Source organism: Typopeltis vanoorti, chromosome 11 (genome assembly GCF_054136105.1).
Source record: "Typopeltis vanoorti isolate ZY-2024b chromosome 11, IOZ_Tvanoo_1.0, whole genome shotgun sequence".
NCBI classification, from domain to species: Eukaryota; Metazoa; Arthropoda; class Arachnida; order Uropygi; family Thelyphonidae; genus Typopeltis; species Typopeltis vanoorti.
Window position 1 is genome coordinate 125181582 of NC_143559.1, and position 17304 is coordinate 125198885.

The following is a 17304-nucleotide window of genomic DNA, read 5'->3' on the forward strand; positions in this document are numbered from 1 at the left end:
CAAATGTTACACGGACTAGAAGTGATTGAATCCGAACTGTACGAAGTTTAATAGGCTAGATTAACGTTAATAATGCCGTGAAGTTATATGACCAATCAGTATACATTTTTAGGGAATGTGTGAAAGAGCTAATGAAGTATTGGGGCCTAATTGAGTTTTATAACAGAGGGTGTCCGAAAACAGAGGAAGAAGGGCAAACGTGTACAGAAGAGGTACCACAATAACCTTGATCACATTGATCAAGGCTATGGTGCTAAATCATTCTGATTATAGACCAGTTTATATACTTGCAGTTGTGGTTTAAGGAAAGATTTGATAGGAACAGAATGCAAGATAAGGTTGAGAGATACCCATTCTCAAATGGGTTTGTTAAATAGTAAAACTTATTTTAGCAGGCTGCTTACGCTTTAGGAAACAAATGTGCTGAAAAGGAGATATACGAAACATTTTTGGGGCTTACTCTTTATCAAATGCTTTTTTAAGTTGCACAAGCTGAGCGAAATAGGAATAGGTGGGATTATTATTTGTCAGAAATATACAAGTTGAGTATGGGAAAGGGATAGCGTCCCAAAAAAGGAAGATGACTGGTGGCATGCCGCAGGGTTACGGTCTAACCATTCAACTTCTTTATTAATGATATTTCATGTGGATCAACGCAAAAATATGTTCAACCGATAATGTTAAGTTCAGAGTTATAAGGCATGTTGTGGATGTCATCCTTTAACGATTGAAATAAACCTTGAACATGGACTGGGTAAGTTGTGTTTTGTGTTGTCCTTTTAATTTTAATAAACGTGTGTGTGCGTGTGCTTTGGAATGCAGAAGTGTAAATGAAGTTATGACTGGTGGAGCTGTACTCCAGAAGGAGAATGAGATTAGTAATCCAGGGCTATGGCTGAGAGAGGTCTTAAGTTCAAAGGACTTTTTGAAGAGAATTGTGAAGACTACAGTACATTGTTCCTATAGCAAGGGGAACAGTAACATGTAGAGAAGAAGAGTTACCACCAAAGCCTTGATTACATTGATCAAATATTCGCACATATTAGTTCATTTTCCACTTTATTTTCGACTAGTTTCCAGATGAGGCTGTTAAACCTAATTATTTAAATATGTACTTGTGGTCTGATTTTGTGACTTTCTCTAATGTCTTACTCATTTTATCTACTTTCATATTGCCAAGTTATTTGTGACAGATTTTGTTTTCAGATTACGACATCTGGTGTTCATCTTCTGTACTGTTGACTCATTGAAGTGGTGAAGAATCGATTAGTTTAAGAAGAAAATAGAATCGTGTTATACGTATATCTTTATGTGCCTGTGATTTTCATCGATTTTTGTCCAAAAATTACGTAACACGTTTCCCTGCTTTTTGCTTTGGAATTCCGCATGGCGCATAGTGTGGGCATGCGTTTACATGAAAGTGTAATCCACATATATAGTACTTTTTGATAAAGTATTTAAGTTTGGACTCGCTCTTATAAAATATACGAATATTTTTGATGTTTAGTTTTATATACAGCATTTGATTCTTCTCCCCCCTTTTTAAATTCTATTTTTATTTTTTTGTCAGAAAGTTGCGAAAATTTGTGGACACAGTTTCTGTTTGGTAATTGTCCACAAATTTTCGCAACTTTTTGCCTCAGAAAGCAGATATAGTTTTTTGGAGATCTGTTTGTAAATTATATGGTATTAAAAATATCGCCTTACACCGCCATACTCTCGTTGTATGAAGAAGCGGCATTCGTTATAAATCAATTTTAATTATGTCATTCCAAGAAAAATTAAAACGAAGTGCTACGGATTAAATAATTTCACTTTGCTGCTTCTCCGTAGCTTTAGTTATTTCATTTATACATAATTTAGTGTTATGTTATTTATTTAATTTTTTGAACTTTTTTATAATTATACAAACATTCTGATGCAATTCGGTTTTTGTTCTAGTTCTTGGTTACTTCTTCAGCGTGTGTGACAGGCTTTCTCTGGTGTGCTGCTTGTTTTATCTACTTTCATATCATGTTATTATGACAAATTTTGTTTTCAGATTACAACGTCCGGTGTACATCTTCTATACTGTTGATTCATTGAAGTGGCGAAGAATCGATTAATTTAAGAAGACAGTGGAACATTTGTGTGTGCGTGGCGTATTTTGTGATCTAAGGGCTCTTAAAATTCTCTCGAAAAATAGCAAAATTTTTATTTTATTATGCAAAATAATAATAAAAAAAAGTTTGTGTGATTACTTTGTAAAACTGAACATCTGTGCACAGTTACTGGTATTTCTGCAGCATTTTTTATTTCTTTTTTTTACCCCACAGATAGCACTGTCATTTTTTTACATTAATAAATGATCGCTTCCTTTATTTATTTATTATTATTAATGGTAAAGAATAGATAGATTATTGAAAGTTAGAAGTTTTGGGGGATGTTTATATAGGGAACGTTTTATTGTTCAATAAAGATACTTGCTGCTGTAATAGTTCTGAATGTTAATATATATATATAACGAATACTGTATTTTTGAAACGAGAAAAAAAATCATATAAACGATAGTTTTTTTTTTTTTATGATATACTAGTTAATACTCTTTCCAAATTTCTCTTTATGATGTTATTCGCTATTTATGTATATTTTTCTGTGCTTAACACACAGAATGTTAATCATTTAATCCATAGGTTGCAGTGTATTGTAGGTAACAGCACATCAACTGGTTTCAGTTCAAATAAAAACCAGGTTCAGAACTGCCCTGGTTATAAATACTGCAAACTTATTTGTAAATACGGTGCATTGATCATGTCAACAAAATTATTCAACATGAAAAGATTCCATCATTCTTACTCCAAATAATGGAGTACTCTTGAAGTAATGATGGTAACTTAGACAATTTACCCTTCTGCTCCCAGGAATTCTCATAAACAACAGCTATAGAAATATCTATAGAAAATGTATTGACCAACAACAGCTGAATGTCTATGCAACAAAGAAAGTGAATCAGAGAGAGATCAATGTCAATGCCCTCTTCTCTGATGAAGCATTTTAAAGTAACTCTTAGAGACACTATTTCAGATGTAAGAATAATTACTATAACTGGACGGGTTTACGATTTGTGTGTATAGTCAGTTATTCAGATTTGTTTGGAAAGAGAGAACCTAGCTTCTTGGATGTGAAGGATATTTGTGATATGTTTAATGTTTTTTTATGTGTCTCACCACAAAAGATTGTAAATTATCAGTATTGTGGGGACTAAGGAAATTTTCAAACCAATTTTTAAATTATATTTTATTTATTTTTAATATTTTTTACATACTCCAGAAACTTTTGCTCTGCAGACTAGGTATGGAACTTTTTCATACCACTTCAGACCTGCAATAAGTGGGATAGTGGTTTCACATTGGATAATTAAATAATCTTCCAACTAAAGTTTATACAAAGTTAATGGAAGGTCAAAGTTACTTCTCTCTCACATATAAAAAAAAAAAAAAAAAAAAAAAAAAAAAAAAACATTTTGTTTAGTGACTCGAGTATTATTGAAATTAAACACAAGAGAGAATAGGTATTTATTTATTTTGTAAAATAATAATAAGACCGGATTAATTTTTGTAAAGAATGGTTTGAAATTATTATCTAGGATTGTCAAGGTACATGTTCTGGAGGGTTTTTCATTTATTGCAATGTTTGCCAAATAAGAAAGACATTACATTGCTCTCACATTGGAAAAACTGTTGATTGGATTTTGAGTATAGTCAAAAAAAAAACTTGGGAAATTTTTTTTGGGGGAAAAAAGAGTAGGTGATAAACAGAATGATGTAGTACCACAACATTAGATGCTAAGTTTGAAAATAAAGATCTGTCTCTGACATGTAATATGTAATCAGAAAAGGTGTGAAAGAGAGAGTTGTGTAATTATAATATAGAAAATCTATATCATAACTTGGGAGTTTAATCAGATGTCATATCCATCAAGATGGTTTATCACCTACCCTATTCCATAGCATTTATTTATAGTAATGGCCCCTTGGGGATTGATAGTGGTGGAATGCATATGAGTGATCATTTATTAGGAATGATACTGGTAATCATTTCTCATTTATTTTATAAAGGATGGAAATAAGAAAAACAGTACAATAATTTGATGAGATTTTTCTGTTCTAGTTAAGTCACCCACAGGACAGCTAATTTCCAAGCTGTAGAGTAGAATTTAAGACAGGCTTTCAAAACAACTGAAAAATGCTATTAAAACCAAGTTACTTTTGTTTTTGTTATCAAAATTGAACAACACTGGAGAAAATCAATCTGTGAAATAGAAGAGTTCTGAATAAATTAATGCCATTAGGAGAATAATGAAAACAACAAATGAATTGAATGAAGTAAATATATTTTCAGCTAAAGAAGATTAAAAAATCTTTTGGAGGAGACAGTTGAAAGATCCAACATGAGTAACCAAGATGACACCTGACCTCAGTAACTGTCCATATGAGGACATAAGATAGAAGAAATGTCAAAGCTTTGGTAACAGATGGAAGATAGGAGATGTATCATTGAAACATGTACACTATTGTAGGGAGGTGGGGGGGGGAATCAGGGTTATCCCTGAAAACTAAGTGTGGTTAGGAAGTATGTAAGGTCCAGTCTTACAAACATGCAGTGAGTGTGTGGATCGGGTGTCTATTGGATGTTGTGCATACATCTTCAAGGAATATTATTAAAGAAATATGCCAGCTTTTTAGGCATTGTCTGACCTTGAAACAGATCATTATTATGGTTCTTCCAGGCAGTCCTTATGAAGGCAATCCCTGGAGGAGCTTTCATAATATTAATAGAAGAGAGTTAGGGTTTCACACACACATAGGATCAAGGTTAGCATGCACAGATATCAAAGATGAAAATAGTCATATTGTTTGTAATTGGAAAGAGTAAGATAAACAGCAATTGAACAAGATGCTATTTGAGTTTGTTAGAAAACAAGTAGGCATGCTTTGTAGACTTGGAAATCAAATGGCCTTCATTTCTGCAGTTCATTTCAGAACCACTTTGCCTGTTCTGAGGGACGAAAAATCCGAGTTGCAGGTGGAAAAACCCTCTATCTCAGTATGAAACTGGCTAACTCACCTTTAATGAAAAGAAGCCAGATATCCTCACATCATGGATGGGAATCTAACCCAGGTCTTTCCAACCAAAGAGCTTCTTTGATACTGATTGAGTTATGGAGACTCGTTTTGCTGTTATAACCAAAAATCTGTCTTCATGCTCAGTGGTAGAGTGAGAGTGATCTCTTAGCAAATATCTGGAATACCTTCTATTCGTTTGAAACACTGCCCGGAGCCTGGATACAATGCTATATGAGATTCTAAACTCTCTGTCAATATCAGTAATTCTGTGGCCTTCTTCAAGATTTCTAATAATTCTTCTCCCACGTGAAATCATCTAGACGAAGTTTTTGAGACATTACAAGACATCCAAGTTTGCAACTTTATTATTTCATAAAAAGAGCTTCCTTTAAACATAATTCACTTAGTGTAGCCTTTTGCTCTTTATCCTGTTGAGTGCTACCACTCGACTCCTTTGCACATGATTTGAATGTGTACTTGCTGTCTGCTCATAATCACCAGGCATCCAAATTGCCACAAGTTGACTGGTCTGAATTTGTGGTTGTAATCTTCAAAAATAGTGTTCATTCTTAGTTTTTACACCAGTGTGTATATCTGCCAGTAAAGGTAGGTTTCCAATAAGCACTGGTTGACCATCCTTCTTACTCTCACGGCCTCTTACCAGAGGCCGTGTGAGTAAGAAGGATGCCTAAAAGAATGGTAAACTACCAGCACATTCTTTTTTTCATAGTGATTTGAATACATGAATGAAGGCTATTGATCTGTTGTAGGAAGGTGGTGAATTCATTTTCAGAACAAGGCCAAACAGCAAAAATGTCATTGACATAGTAAAAACAAGGCATCTTCCAGATGGTTCAAATAATAGTTCATCAAGGGTGGAGACAGAGAACTACCTATGGTTTTGTACTTCCAATGTGTTTATTGATCTCTAGGAGGAAATCATCATATAGAAAACTAATCGTGTCAGGCAACTGAATGTTGGTAAATAGAGAAATAATGTAAAAACTGACTAAAATATCTGACTCTTGTATTTCAATATCCTTGATTTTTTAAAATTTTATTTATTTATTTATTTTTTCAAGGAAATGTTCGGAATTCTTGATGAACTGGATTGTCAAGTTGTGAAGTCAATTCAAGTTAGGTCTTACACTGACCTAACTTGAATTGGAATGAACCCCCCCTCTCCCAAAAGTTTAGGAGATTCTCATCTTATATAAATATCAAAAATAGTTTGTTATTTCTCTAGCATGTGGCTACCGTTTCAATTGGTAGACCAATTGTTGTATTTACCTTGTATTTGAATTGCTTGTTATTTCCACATGCTTTCAATATCAATTTTAGTATGAAATATTTGTGCTTTTCATTAAGTTCATTTCAGTGATTATTGTGTTCCTTTTTATTGTTTGATTGCTATGCCACAGTTATCTTTAAAGATTAGTTTAAGTCACTTTTTTTCGAATGGATCAAATATAGGCTTGATTCTATCCATGTGAGATAGGTATGAAGGATTGTAGAGATGATATAGCAGGGGGGGTGACCACAATGTGGCTCACAAGCTGCATGTAGCTCATGTCCATACGTCACATGGCTCTTCATGCTCTACCAGGAAAAAATAAAAGAGAGGAACAAAATAAAATAAAGAGAGAGAAAAAACAGGGTTAATAAAAATTACTGTAATAAAAAGTTTAATTCGAAACACATTTGATGAAGTTAACTTTGAACGATTAGAATAATTTTAAAGTCAAAACACAATAATTTTAGTTACTTATTTACTATTAGTCTGCACAGTTAGCATAGTGGCTGTGTGCTTCGCAACTATATGCCTGGGGAAGGAGTGTCCTAGGTTCGATTTCCGTTGGAGACGTGAGGAGCTCAAGGATCTTCCTCAGCCATAGCCAAGTTAGCCGATCTTGGGTGCAGGCTGTAGGGTTTTTTTCCTCCAGTTTAGCTGGGATTTTTTCATCCCACAAACAGGCAAACTGACCTCATGAACACACGGACTACAGTCATGAATACCTCCATTAGGGATACAGCAGAGGAGTGATGTGCCGGCTGCATTATTTTGCCATGACTCCTCATTACGAGGAGACCCAACCCATCTGAATGAGATGGAAGGGAGAAATAGATTTACTATTAGAGGCCTTCTTTGTATCAGTTTTCTTATTAAGCTCCTTAAAATTAGGTGTGTAATTAGTCAAAGCAGTTTTTACAAGTGTGTTCAAATGTTCATAATTTAAAACAGATCTATATTTAGATTTAATAAATTTACGAGTCGAATATAGCGCTTCGTAGGAGTACCAAAAATGGAGATCAGTTGTCTGGCACATTGCTTAAGTGTAGGATACCGTTGGTCCGGAACTTGCTTCCAAAACTCAATTACGGAACATCCACTTTGCTTCACTCGCTTCAGTCCTTCTTTTGCTTGTAGTTCCAAAAGCTTTAGTAACCCGAACCCCTTGGGAATACATATCTGGAAATTGATAACGATGATGATACATTTCACTGTATTGGAGAAGAGCTGGACAGGAGGACCATGCAGTGTGAATTAATAAGCTCTTAGATATGTTTCCCCATTCTCCAGGCCCTTCCCTACCATTATTCTTACAAAGCTTCCTCTACCCAAGCACAATTTAATAAAGCTGGTGACAGTGAGATTATGCATTAATCCTGCCAATTTCTGATACTTGACCATTGGGTTTAGTGCCACTAAACTCAATGGTCAAGTATCAGGAAGTAGTGGCTGTGACTGAGTACTTTATTTCTGTACTCTTCAGTGAAATAGTTGCAGTATTTTCACAGTATGTTTGACATACTTTTGAAGGGTATCAGTCACACTGGATGTAAGAAGTTGAGTAGATGCTAGCACTCTAGCTCTGAAGTGGCATTCACTACTTCAGGTCTGCTGGTTGGCTGAGTGTTACTGTATCCTCTCTTCAGCAAAGAGACTGTTGGTTTAAATCCTTCTACTTATCATTTAATTTAGAAATGACAGTTTTTGTTTATATATGTTCTAAGAATTCCTTTTATATTATGCATCCATCATTTCATAATCTAATATTTCATTAGATCACTTTATGTGAATTAATATTGATTTGGAAATTATTTTATGTATTAAAACTTTCCTAACCATTGCTTTGTTATTTAGCGTGTTAAGGAAAGAAGGCACTATACAGAAGATTGTTTGCAAGATGAAGAAATCGAAGGAAGGCGAATGTTTTCTGTTGAGGAGAAACTCACAAGTGATCAGTTTGGATTTCATTTTGTTAAAGAAATGAAAGGCGAAGGTATATATATGTTGTATAACCGATTCTTAATAGGAAACTAAGATATATGCTAAGCAAAAACTTATATTTAGATTAAAGCTAAAATTGTAATTAAAATTATCACTGATACATATTTTTATTCAATATTGCAGATTTCAACCTTAAGTATATACAGGAACATGGATTTGAAAGTCCTGTAGTATTTAAAGAAAAAACCGGACTAGGCATGACTAGGTATCCTACAGTTTGTGCACCATATTTGAGAATTTCATAATACAAGTTAATACTCATTTGAAAGTTTAAAATTGTGTTTAAATTTTTTTCATATTTCAACTATTCTTTTTTATTATAGATATTGTAAACAATGTCGACAAAAAATATGAAGTCTAATTAAGTAAGTCGAAAAGTATTAAAATTTTCACTCAGGTGTTTCATTGCATCCTCAATATGAATTTACTTGGAATACAAGTATATGGGAATAGAAAATTAAATAGTGCTAATGTGAAATCATGAATTTAATTGAGCAGCATTATTAAAGTCTTCATGATGTGATACAATACAACCATGTTTGTTAAGTGAGAAAAGATGCATTAAGAAGCATTATTTCACAAAATGGGGACTGAAAGATTTCAGAAAAATCCTCATAAATCTGGATACTAATAAGTTTCCTAGTCAAGAATGTACCCATCATATTCAAATTGGGCTCAAAACTTATGCTCCAGTATTGACACCTATCCTCTATTATTCTTTCATGCTTTATACTCATCTGGTGCATACCTATGTGTTATAATCCAGTTATGAATTTCTACTATGTATTTCTACTACCCTGCTTTGTCTTTGTTGTTCTTTCACTTAGTATTCGTGAAATTGCCATAAATGGTTGACTGCTGCCATTTATTTATTTTTACTAGATCCCATATCCTCGTGCTCTATAGTCGTAACAAATTTGTCTTACGACTGTGCCAATTGGACTATGTAGTGAGTGCGAGATTATAAGATCTTAAACTAAAGACAAAGCAGATATTGTTTGTATTCCCTGCTTATGTTAATCTTTACCTTTAATTAGTCATGGCTTAATCATTGATCACATAAACTTCTATCTTATGCAGGTTTGAAAATTCAGGATAGTGCATTGACAGAATCAGAGTGTTGTTCACAAACAGTGAACAACAGTCCAGTGTGGTGTTCATAAGACGGTGCCCTTAAGATGGTGCTAAGCTACCATCTTAAGGGCTGTCATCAGTCCTTTGTCATTAGATTGCAGGTTTCCTTTCTGGTCATTCACTGATGGTCATGGTGACCCTCTTCAGATTTATCTGTCGATGCTACACTTCCTCTGAGATCTGGGCTTTTGCTCCAAACTCTTCCTCCAATATATTAACCTTCTCTTACTGACTTGAAGTCTCTCCATAATTTTACATAATGAATAGAAACATAAGCCTTAATTAGAGAAATAACTCATTACAGGTTTCCTACTTACCTAATATTGTTTATTTAGCACAGAAGTTTTGCCCTATATCGAGAGCATCTTCAGAATGACTTTTAAACAAGTAGAAGAAATACCATACTGAAGATGTCCTTAATGCTTAGTGATGAAAACCTGAGCTACACACACATGATAGTGGCACAGTCTGAAATACATAAAGGTCTAACTGTACAAAATGAAAACAAGAGACAAAGTATTTACCTTAAAAATAGTGTCTACAGAATGTGTGGATGAAAATAGTAGAATGGTAACCGCTACAGAAGACATGATTGAGGTACTCAGTGATCAATTTAGAAGAGTGCTACATCCTGATCGGGGAGGAATCATGAGAAACATAAGTGTAGAGGACATATGAGAGGATGGTCTAATGGTAAGCGAGCAGGAGGTATCTTCTCTTCTTCTTTAGTATTCTGCTCTGCAATTGAGCAGGTTCTTCTTTTAGTAGCAGAAACTTTCCTTGCACTCTCTTCTGTTCTGAGTCTTCTCTTTCAAGGTTGTGTACCTGTCTCCATTCAGCATGTCATCTAGCATTGTTTTCCTTACTCTTTCTCTGGGTCTTTTTCTGTTTATTTTTCCTTCGATGGCATCTCTGATGATTCCATTCCCTCTCAGAATGTATCCGATCCAGTTTCCCTTGCTTCTTTTTATCCTCCTTAACAGACTTCTTTCTTTCTTCTTCTACTCTTTTTAAGACCTCTTCATTAGTTATTTTATCTGTCCATTTGATTTTTTCCATCCTTCTCCAAATCCACATCTCAAAGCTTTCCAAAATCTTCATTTCTTCTTTCTTCAATGTCCAAGTTTCAGATGTATAGAGAGCAACATTCCACACATAACATTTTATTAGTCTTTTCTTTAGGTTTCTATCCATTTTACTTCTGAATAAATTCCATTTTCTATTAAAGGCATCTCTTCCCATCGCTATTCTTGCTTTTATGTCACTTTTACATCTTCCATCACTGCTAATAACACTTCCTAGATATTTAAATGTCTTTACTTGATTCAATTTTCTGCTATTTATTCTGATATCCATATTTGCCTCTTTCCTTGATAATTTTATCATCTTTGTTTTTCTGATGTTAATTTCCATTCCATAATTGATACAGGATTCCAGTAATCTGTTCAACAGATGTTGTAGTCCTGTTTCAGTATTTGATAGTAATGCCTTGTCATCTGCATATCTTATTGCAAATATCTGTTTACCTCCAATCTGTATTCCTACTTCCGAATTCTCCAGTGCTTCTTTAAGCATTGCTTCGGAATACATGTTGAACAAAATTGGTGACAGAGAACAGCCTTGTCCAATGTTACCTGGTTCTGCTGTGCTGTATGTCTCTCACCATGGCAGTTTGTCCCATATATAGTGAGATAATTAGCCTTCTGTCTTTCCAATCTATACCAATCTTTTCCATTAGTTCCATCATCTTATCCCATTTTACATAGTCAAAAGCTTTCTCAAAATCTATATAACAGATGATCTCTTCTTTATTCACTTCTAGACTTCTTTCACTTACTATTCTTAACAGTCCAATCACATTTCTTGTTCCCCTACCCTTCCTGAAACCAAACTGATCTTCTCCAAGAATTTCTTCCACTTTAAATGCAATTCTTTGTGTTAAGATTCTCATAAGTATTTTTGATGTATGGGAAATGAGGCTTATTGTTCTAAAATCTTTGCAGTTCACTGTATTATTTTTCTTTGGTATAGGTATAAATATTAAGGTTATAGAATCTTTTGGTAGTTTTCCTTTGTTATAAATTAATGTGTACACTCAAGGGATGTACAGGATATAGGGGTGTACAGTACTACTTGAAAAACTTACATCAATACCAGTGGCAGCATGTATGTAAGCACTGAGACACTGCAGAAACCCCAGGAAAAAACAAAAAAATTAAATTTTTTTTGTGTTTATAAATAATAACAATGCATACAGCATTATATAAATGCAATACAACATGTTAAAGATTACAGCTTATGTTTCAGCATTGATTGAATAGTTAATAATTAGAATTGTTCAAATTACGCTTTAGATTACAAAACAAATGCACTGCGATCTAATGCAGTGTCATAATTATCATGTTTGGTCAGTTCCGGTTAGGCTTGCCGATACATGTAACAAGTAAATCTGACGCTGTTCGTTGAGCAGTGTCACTACAGATAAATTGTATGCTTGCATGCGTTATTTCAGTGAGATAGGAAACTTTTATTATTGGTGTGTGTTCGTGGTGAGGGTAAAATATTTTTGGTAAATCTTATTTTATGCTGTTAAAATAACATATAATTATTTATTTATTTATTATAAATACAAGGGCTGAATTATGATGATTGTCACTGTTGAAAATATGAGAAGAATTATATTTTCTCAATTATCGTTACATGAAACAAATGCACTGCGATATAACGCAGTGTCGGAATGTCAACCATTCTGACACTGCGTTATATCGCAGTGTTGGAATGGTTTCGACACTATGATATTATTGCTGTTTGTTTGTAGTGAGGGTAAACTGGCAGAGAGCACTTGTTTTGCTAACCTTTCCTCTCCAATTCTGTTTAAGTGACCATACCACCTGAGATATTAGCTCTGCTAACACATTCCTGGATGCTAACAGTATCAAGTTCTTTCATAATATCCTCGTTTTTAATATGATGTTGCCATTGATGCCATCTGTTCACGCCTTTAATCTTTCTCAGGACTCTCATATCTGTGGTCTCTAGTCTTTGGTCAAGTATTTTACTTCTGACCCAGCTCTCAGATTCATAAGTTAAACTGGTTTGAACACTGTCTTGTATACAGCTAATTTAGTGTTCCGACTAATTTCTCTCTTATTCCATACGAATTTATTCAGTTGACTTCTTACCATACCAGCTTTGTTGATTCTGTTGTCTATTTCCATATTTAATATACCATCTTCACTAAAAATCGTGCCTAAGTAGCTGAAATGTTTTACTTATGTTATAAGTTCTCCATTCACAATGCAATTGATATTTTCAATGTTTCTGCTTATTTTCATTGCCTTTGTCTTGTTATTGCTGATTTTCATACCTAATTTATTACAACAGTTATTCAGTTTAGTCAGGGAATCTTGCAGACTTGTACTGGATTTATTTAGAAGTATAACATTATCTGTACGATGTTCTTAACTAATTGATAAGTTGTGAGTTGATTTCTAATTCAAATATAGAGAAAATTTATATTTAAAGACTGCGCCACTCTATATCTGAATTAGTTCAAGAATTGAAGAAAAATCAACCTTCAACTATTTCTCCTTAAAATATATACTGGCCGAGTATATTTGACTTACTTAATTTTACCCACTTTGGTTCGAATATTTTATGAATGGTGCAGTAAAAGAGATTCAGGCAAAATACAACTTTAGATAAACAAAAACAAACATTTCATTTTATAATTACAAATTATACACTCAAGATCAAAATACTAAATAAGTTATTATAAACACTTCAGCCTTTCTGATAATACTGTCATACAAACTCAGACAATGGTAAATCTGTTGTCTCTATAATACAGTCTTCTCACAGTTCCTTAAATTCCAAATACAACAAAATTTGCAGTAATACCTCTTCACAAACAGACACTTTTAAATATACACTTTAGCTAACTTCCTCAATAGTTACTGTTAATATAAGGAAATTCTAGGATGAAACTTGCACACTTCTCTGTATAGAAATATTAATGGTTGGAATAATCTTACCGATAATCTTCTATCTTCATCTACTTATACATGTACACTTTTTATAACTGTAAATACTTTAAACAGTAAACGGCCCTCATTAAAATAATTCTTCTAAGCATTAACTGAATTAATCATCGGTCACAATACACATAAACAAAGATTGTTGCATAAAGTACTACTGATCACTCATGAAATAGGGCAACAAAATTAATTCCTTAACTTTAGGTTTTATATGCACAGTTGTTCACTCTTCCGGCATTCATTTAATTCTTTAGGCAATATATTTCTAAGCACAGCTAATGATAAACTTCAATTTTACAGCCTCTACTATTCTAGTAACTCCGTGCTTTATTTCAAGATTCTGTGTGTCCTTGACAGGTTGGCCCTGAAATTAAATCTCAACTCAAATATCGCTAGTCTATTTAGTTGCCACTCAGCTGTCTTCCATAGCTATAATTGTTATTCTACAATTTATTAGCTAACCTTCTCTCGACTAGTAGACTTTAATTAGCTGCTTGAATGACTTGCTGACTCTCTATTATCGCACTGTGATTCCCGAATGCTCCGATTCCAACCTAATGCCAATCCCCTCTCTCTCTTAATAATCTATCTAATCTCTCCTTAATTTTCAGCGTTCTTTCCTTTTTATATCCGTTGTTCCCACCTAAATTGTTCTCGTGATCTAAAACGCTTTTCAATAAACCTTCTCTTCACGTGGTGTTCCAAAACGTACTCGCTCACTTACATACGTCTCCATGACAACCCAACATAATATAATAAAATTGAGTTATTGCATAACACTAAACTTCTACAAATAAGAATAAATAAAGAATATTTACATTTCAATTAATGCGCAGTTAAATTATCAAATACAAGTTCTTATAATATTAATATAGTAATAAATAAAATAGCTTATTAATATTTAAATAGTCTTTTCATTATTAATACATATATCTTTGATTAAATAATTAGATATTAGACAAAATTAAAGTAGTTATATGAATATTAAATTGTAAAATAAGTTGTTTACATTAAATAATATTTACAAGTCTAGACTTTGTGATGGAAGATCATGTTGGATTCTGAAGCAAATAATAATTACTTTAATCTCTACATAATCAGAATCTAACACCTGTCAGATTACACCACGAGAAGGTGAGGATTGTACATTAGGTCAGAAGTCCTGCCCAGTTCTCTGCATTCCTTTAAAGGCTGTGTGGAAGTCTCCTCTCAGTTATACAGCTTTGACCCTGAAGCAAACCCCCCCTCCTCTCAAGGAGGTATATGAGGAAATAAATAAACTTGATGTCAATAAGGTGATAGGATTTGATGACATATCACCACTCATCTTGAGGGAACGTTCTAGGGAATTGGCAGTAGCATTGGCATGCCTTTTTAATAAAAGTCTTACAACAGCACAGGTTTTAAGAGAGTAGAAAGAAGGCAAAAATATTCCACTGCATAAAAGTGGTGATAAGGCTGTAGCTTCAAATTATAGGCCAAGCTGTAATAAGAGTTAGATCAGTGACTAGCTGTCAGATAGTTAGCAGGAAATTGTACATGGGGGTGCAGCAGTGTATAACTTTTGCGAAAAATTTTACTTTGTTAAAAGTACAAATCAGTTTATATTCATTCATAAAAAATAAATTTTATTTAACGATAGTAGAACATTGTAATCACTAAAATTCATTAATAAGTAATATTTAATAATAAAAAGTTTCAAAAATGTTAATTTCATTAATATATAAATACAACAGAATATATACCGTATTTGCCGGCATATAAGACGTACTTTTTTTCTTTGAAAATAGGTCTGAAAAACAGGGTGCGTTTTATACGCCGATACTCAGTTTTTTATTACTTTCATTTCTGGAAATTTTCTCTGTTCTGAGTTATGCGATTTCTTTCTTGATTCCTTTCAATGTGTGAGAGCATTCCGATTATGTAGAGTTCAGTGGATGCGCATGTGCTGTCATCAATGATCACAGCTCTGTTCCTGTTCCAATTGTTGTCACGGATGTTTTGAACAGTGATAAACTTCTGCTGTTAAATTTTCTCCAAATTTCTTGGCAAATTATGGCTGAAAAATGTCGGCATTGCTTATGCGATTTCTTTCTTGATTCCTTGCGATGTGTGAGAGCATTCCGATTATGTAGAGTTCAGTGGATGCGCATGTGCTGTCATCGACGATCACAGCTCTGTTCTTGTTGTCACGGATGTTTTGAACAGTGATAAATTTCTGCTGTTAAATTTTCTCCAAATTTCTTGGCAAATTATGGCTGAAAAATGTCGGCATTGCTTATGCGATTTCTTTCTTGATTCCTTGCGATGTGTGAGAGCATTTCGATTATGTAGAGTTCAGTGGATGCGCATGTGCTGTCATCGACGATCACAGCTCTGTTCCTGTTCCAATTGTTGTCACGGATGTTTTGAACAGTGATAAATTTCTGCTGTTAAATTTTCTCTAAATTTCTTGGCAAATTATGGCTAAAAATGTCGGCATTGCTACAATATTGCATACAAGCTACGTGTGATTGCATATTAGGTTTTTATTGAAAGTAGACCTACTTATTACTTTATATTTGAAATACTGTAAATTCATTATAATATTCAGTGATAAAGTTTTTTTCCTAAAAAATGTACAAAAAAAGGGATGCTTCTTATACGCCAGCAAATACAGTATATATAAACAAAAATTATTTTATTTTAATATAAAAAGAAATTATTATTACATAACAAAGATAATTTGGAGGTGTGCTTTTAACTATATAACAATTAGGATAAATGTAGATTTATTTTACATATTTATCCATCTTGTTTAGTAGCCACAAAATTTTTAATAATATCTTTAATGTCTAATGAATCCATAATATTATTTTCAATTGATATAACTGATAAATCCGTTAGACGCTCTCCAGACCTCGTTGACCACAAATAATTTTTTATTAGTTTCAGTTTTGAAAAACTTCTTACACTTAATGCTACGGATATTGGTAATGTTAAAATAAATACCCATTACAACTGCAGTATTCGGAAACGTGTTGGTTAATTTATTTTCGTATATATAATTTAAAACATCCTGAGGATCCAACTCTTTTTTAATCGAACATTACAAAGTTTTTAATTCCTCAAAGTCATACCATCAATATCACAATTGTCAGAATCTTGATTGTTGCTCAGTTTTAAGTGCAAAAAATGTTTCATTAAATCTTCACTGCTCCAATCTTTTAATTTGCTAATGTCCCTTGTAACTTCAAAATCCTCACTATATTGTTTTAAAAGTATGAATCTTTCTGTGACTGAAATTATCATTATGTCTAAAATCATGAAGAAAAAATTAATTTTAAACTTTTGTTTAGGATCATGCGTTGTCTCATCTGATGCTTTGTAACCAAACATTTTTATTATTTTGCGAATGTCTTGAAAAATAGGATCAATATTAAAATTGTTTGCTACTTCTTTTGCGGTTCTAATAATATTTTTAAAATATTGGTCTGTTCAGTGAGTATTTAATTCTTGTATAACATAATCAAGATGTTCTGTAATTTTTCCTGATTATTTATTTTTTTATTACAGAATTTGATTTTTCAGATGTTTTGAATAATAAATATGCTTGCTTTTTTTTTTTTTGAAAATGTAGATATTAGCCACCACTGATTGATTTTTCAGTGATATTTATTTAATATTTTTTACATTCTGGTAATTGTTTAATAATTAAGAAATTTCTAGAATATTAAAATTATTTATTAAAGAAATT

General features: G+C 33.0%; 1 protein-coding gene across 2 annotated transcripts in view; it reads left to right on the plus strand.

Moving 5' to 3' along the window:
• LOC150102025 (lysine-specific demethylase 2A-like) overlaps positions 1-17304 on the plus strand; it is a 478446-nt gene that overhangs the window by 219003 nt on the left and 242139 nt on the right. For both annotated transcript variants that reach the window (XM_090400997.1, XM_090400998.1), the window contains exons 2-3: positions 8251-8389; positions 8521-8602. In XM_090400997.1, the coding sequence (XP_090257123.1) occupies positions 8251-8389; positions 8521-8602 (221 nt within the window). The remainder of the gene's footprint in view (positions 1-8250; positions 8390-8520; positions 8603-17304) is intronic.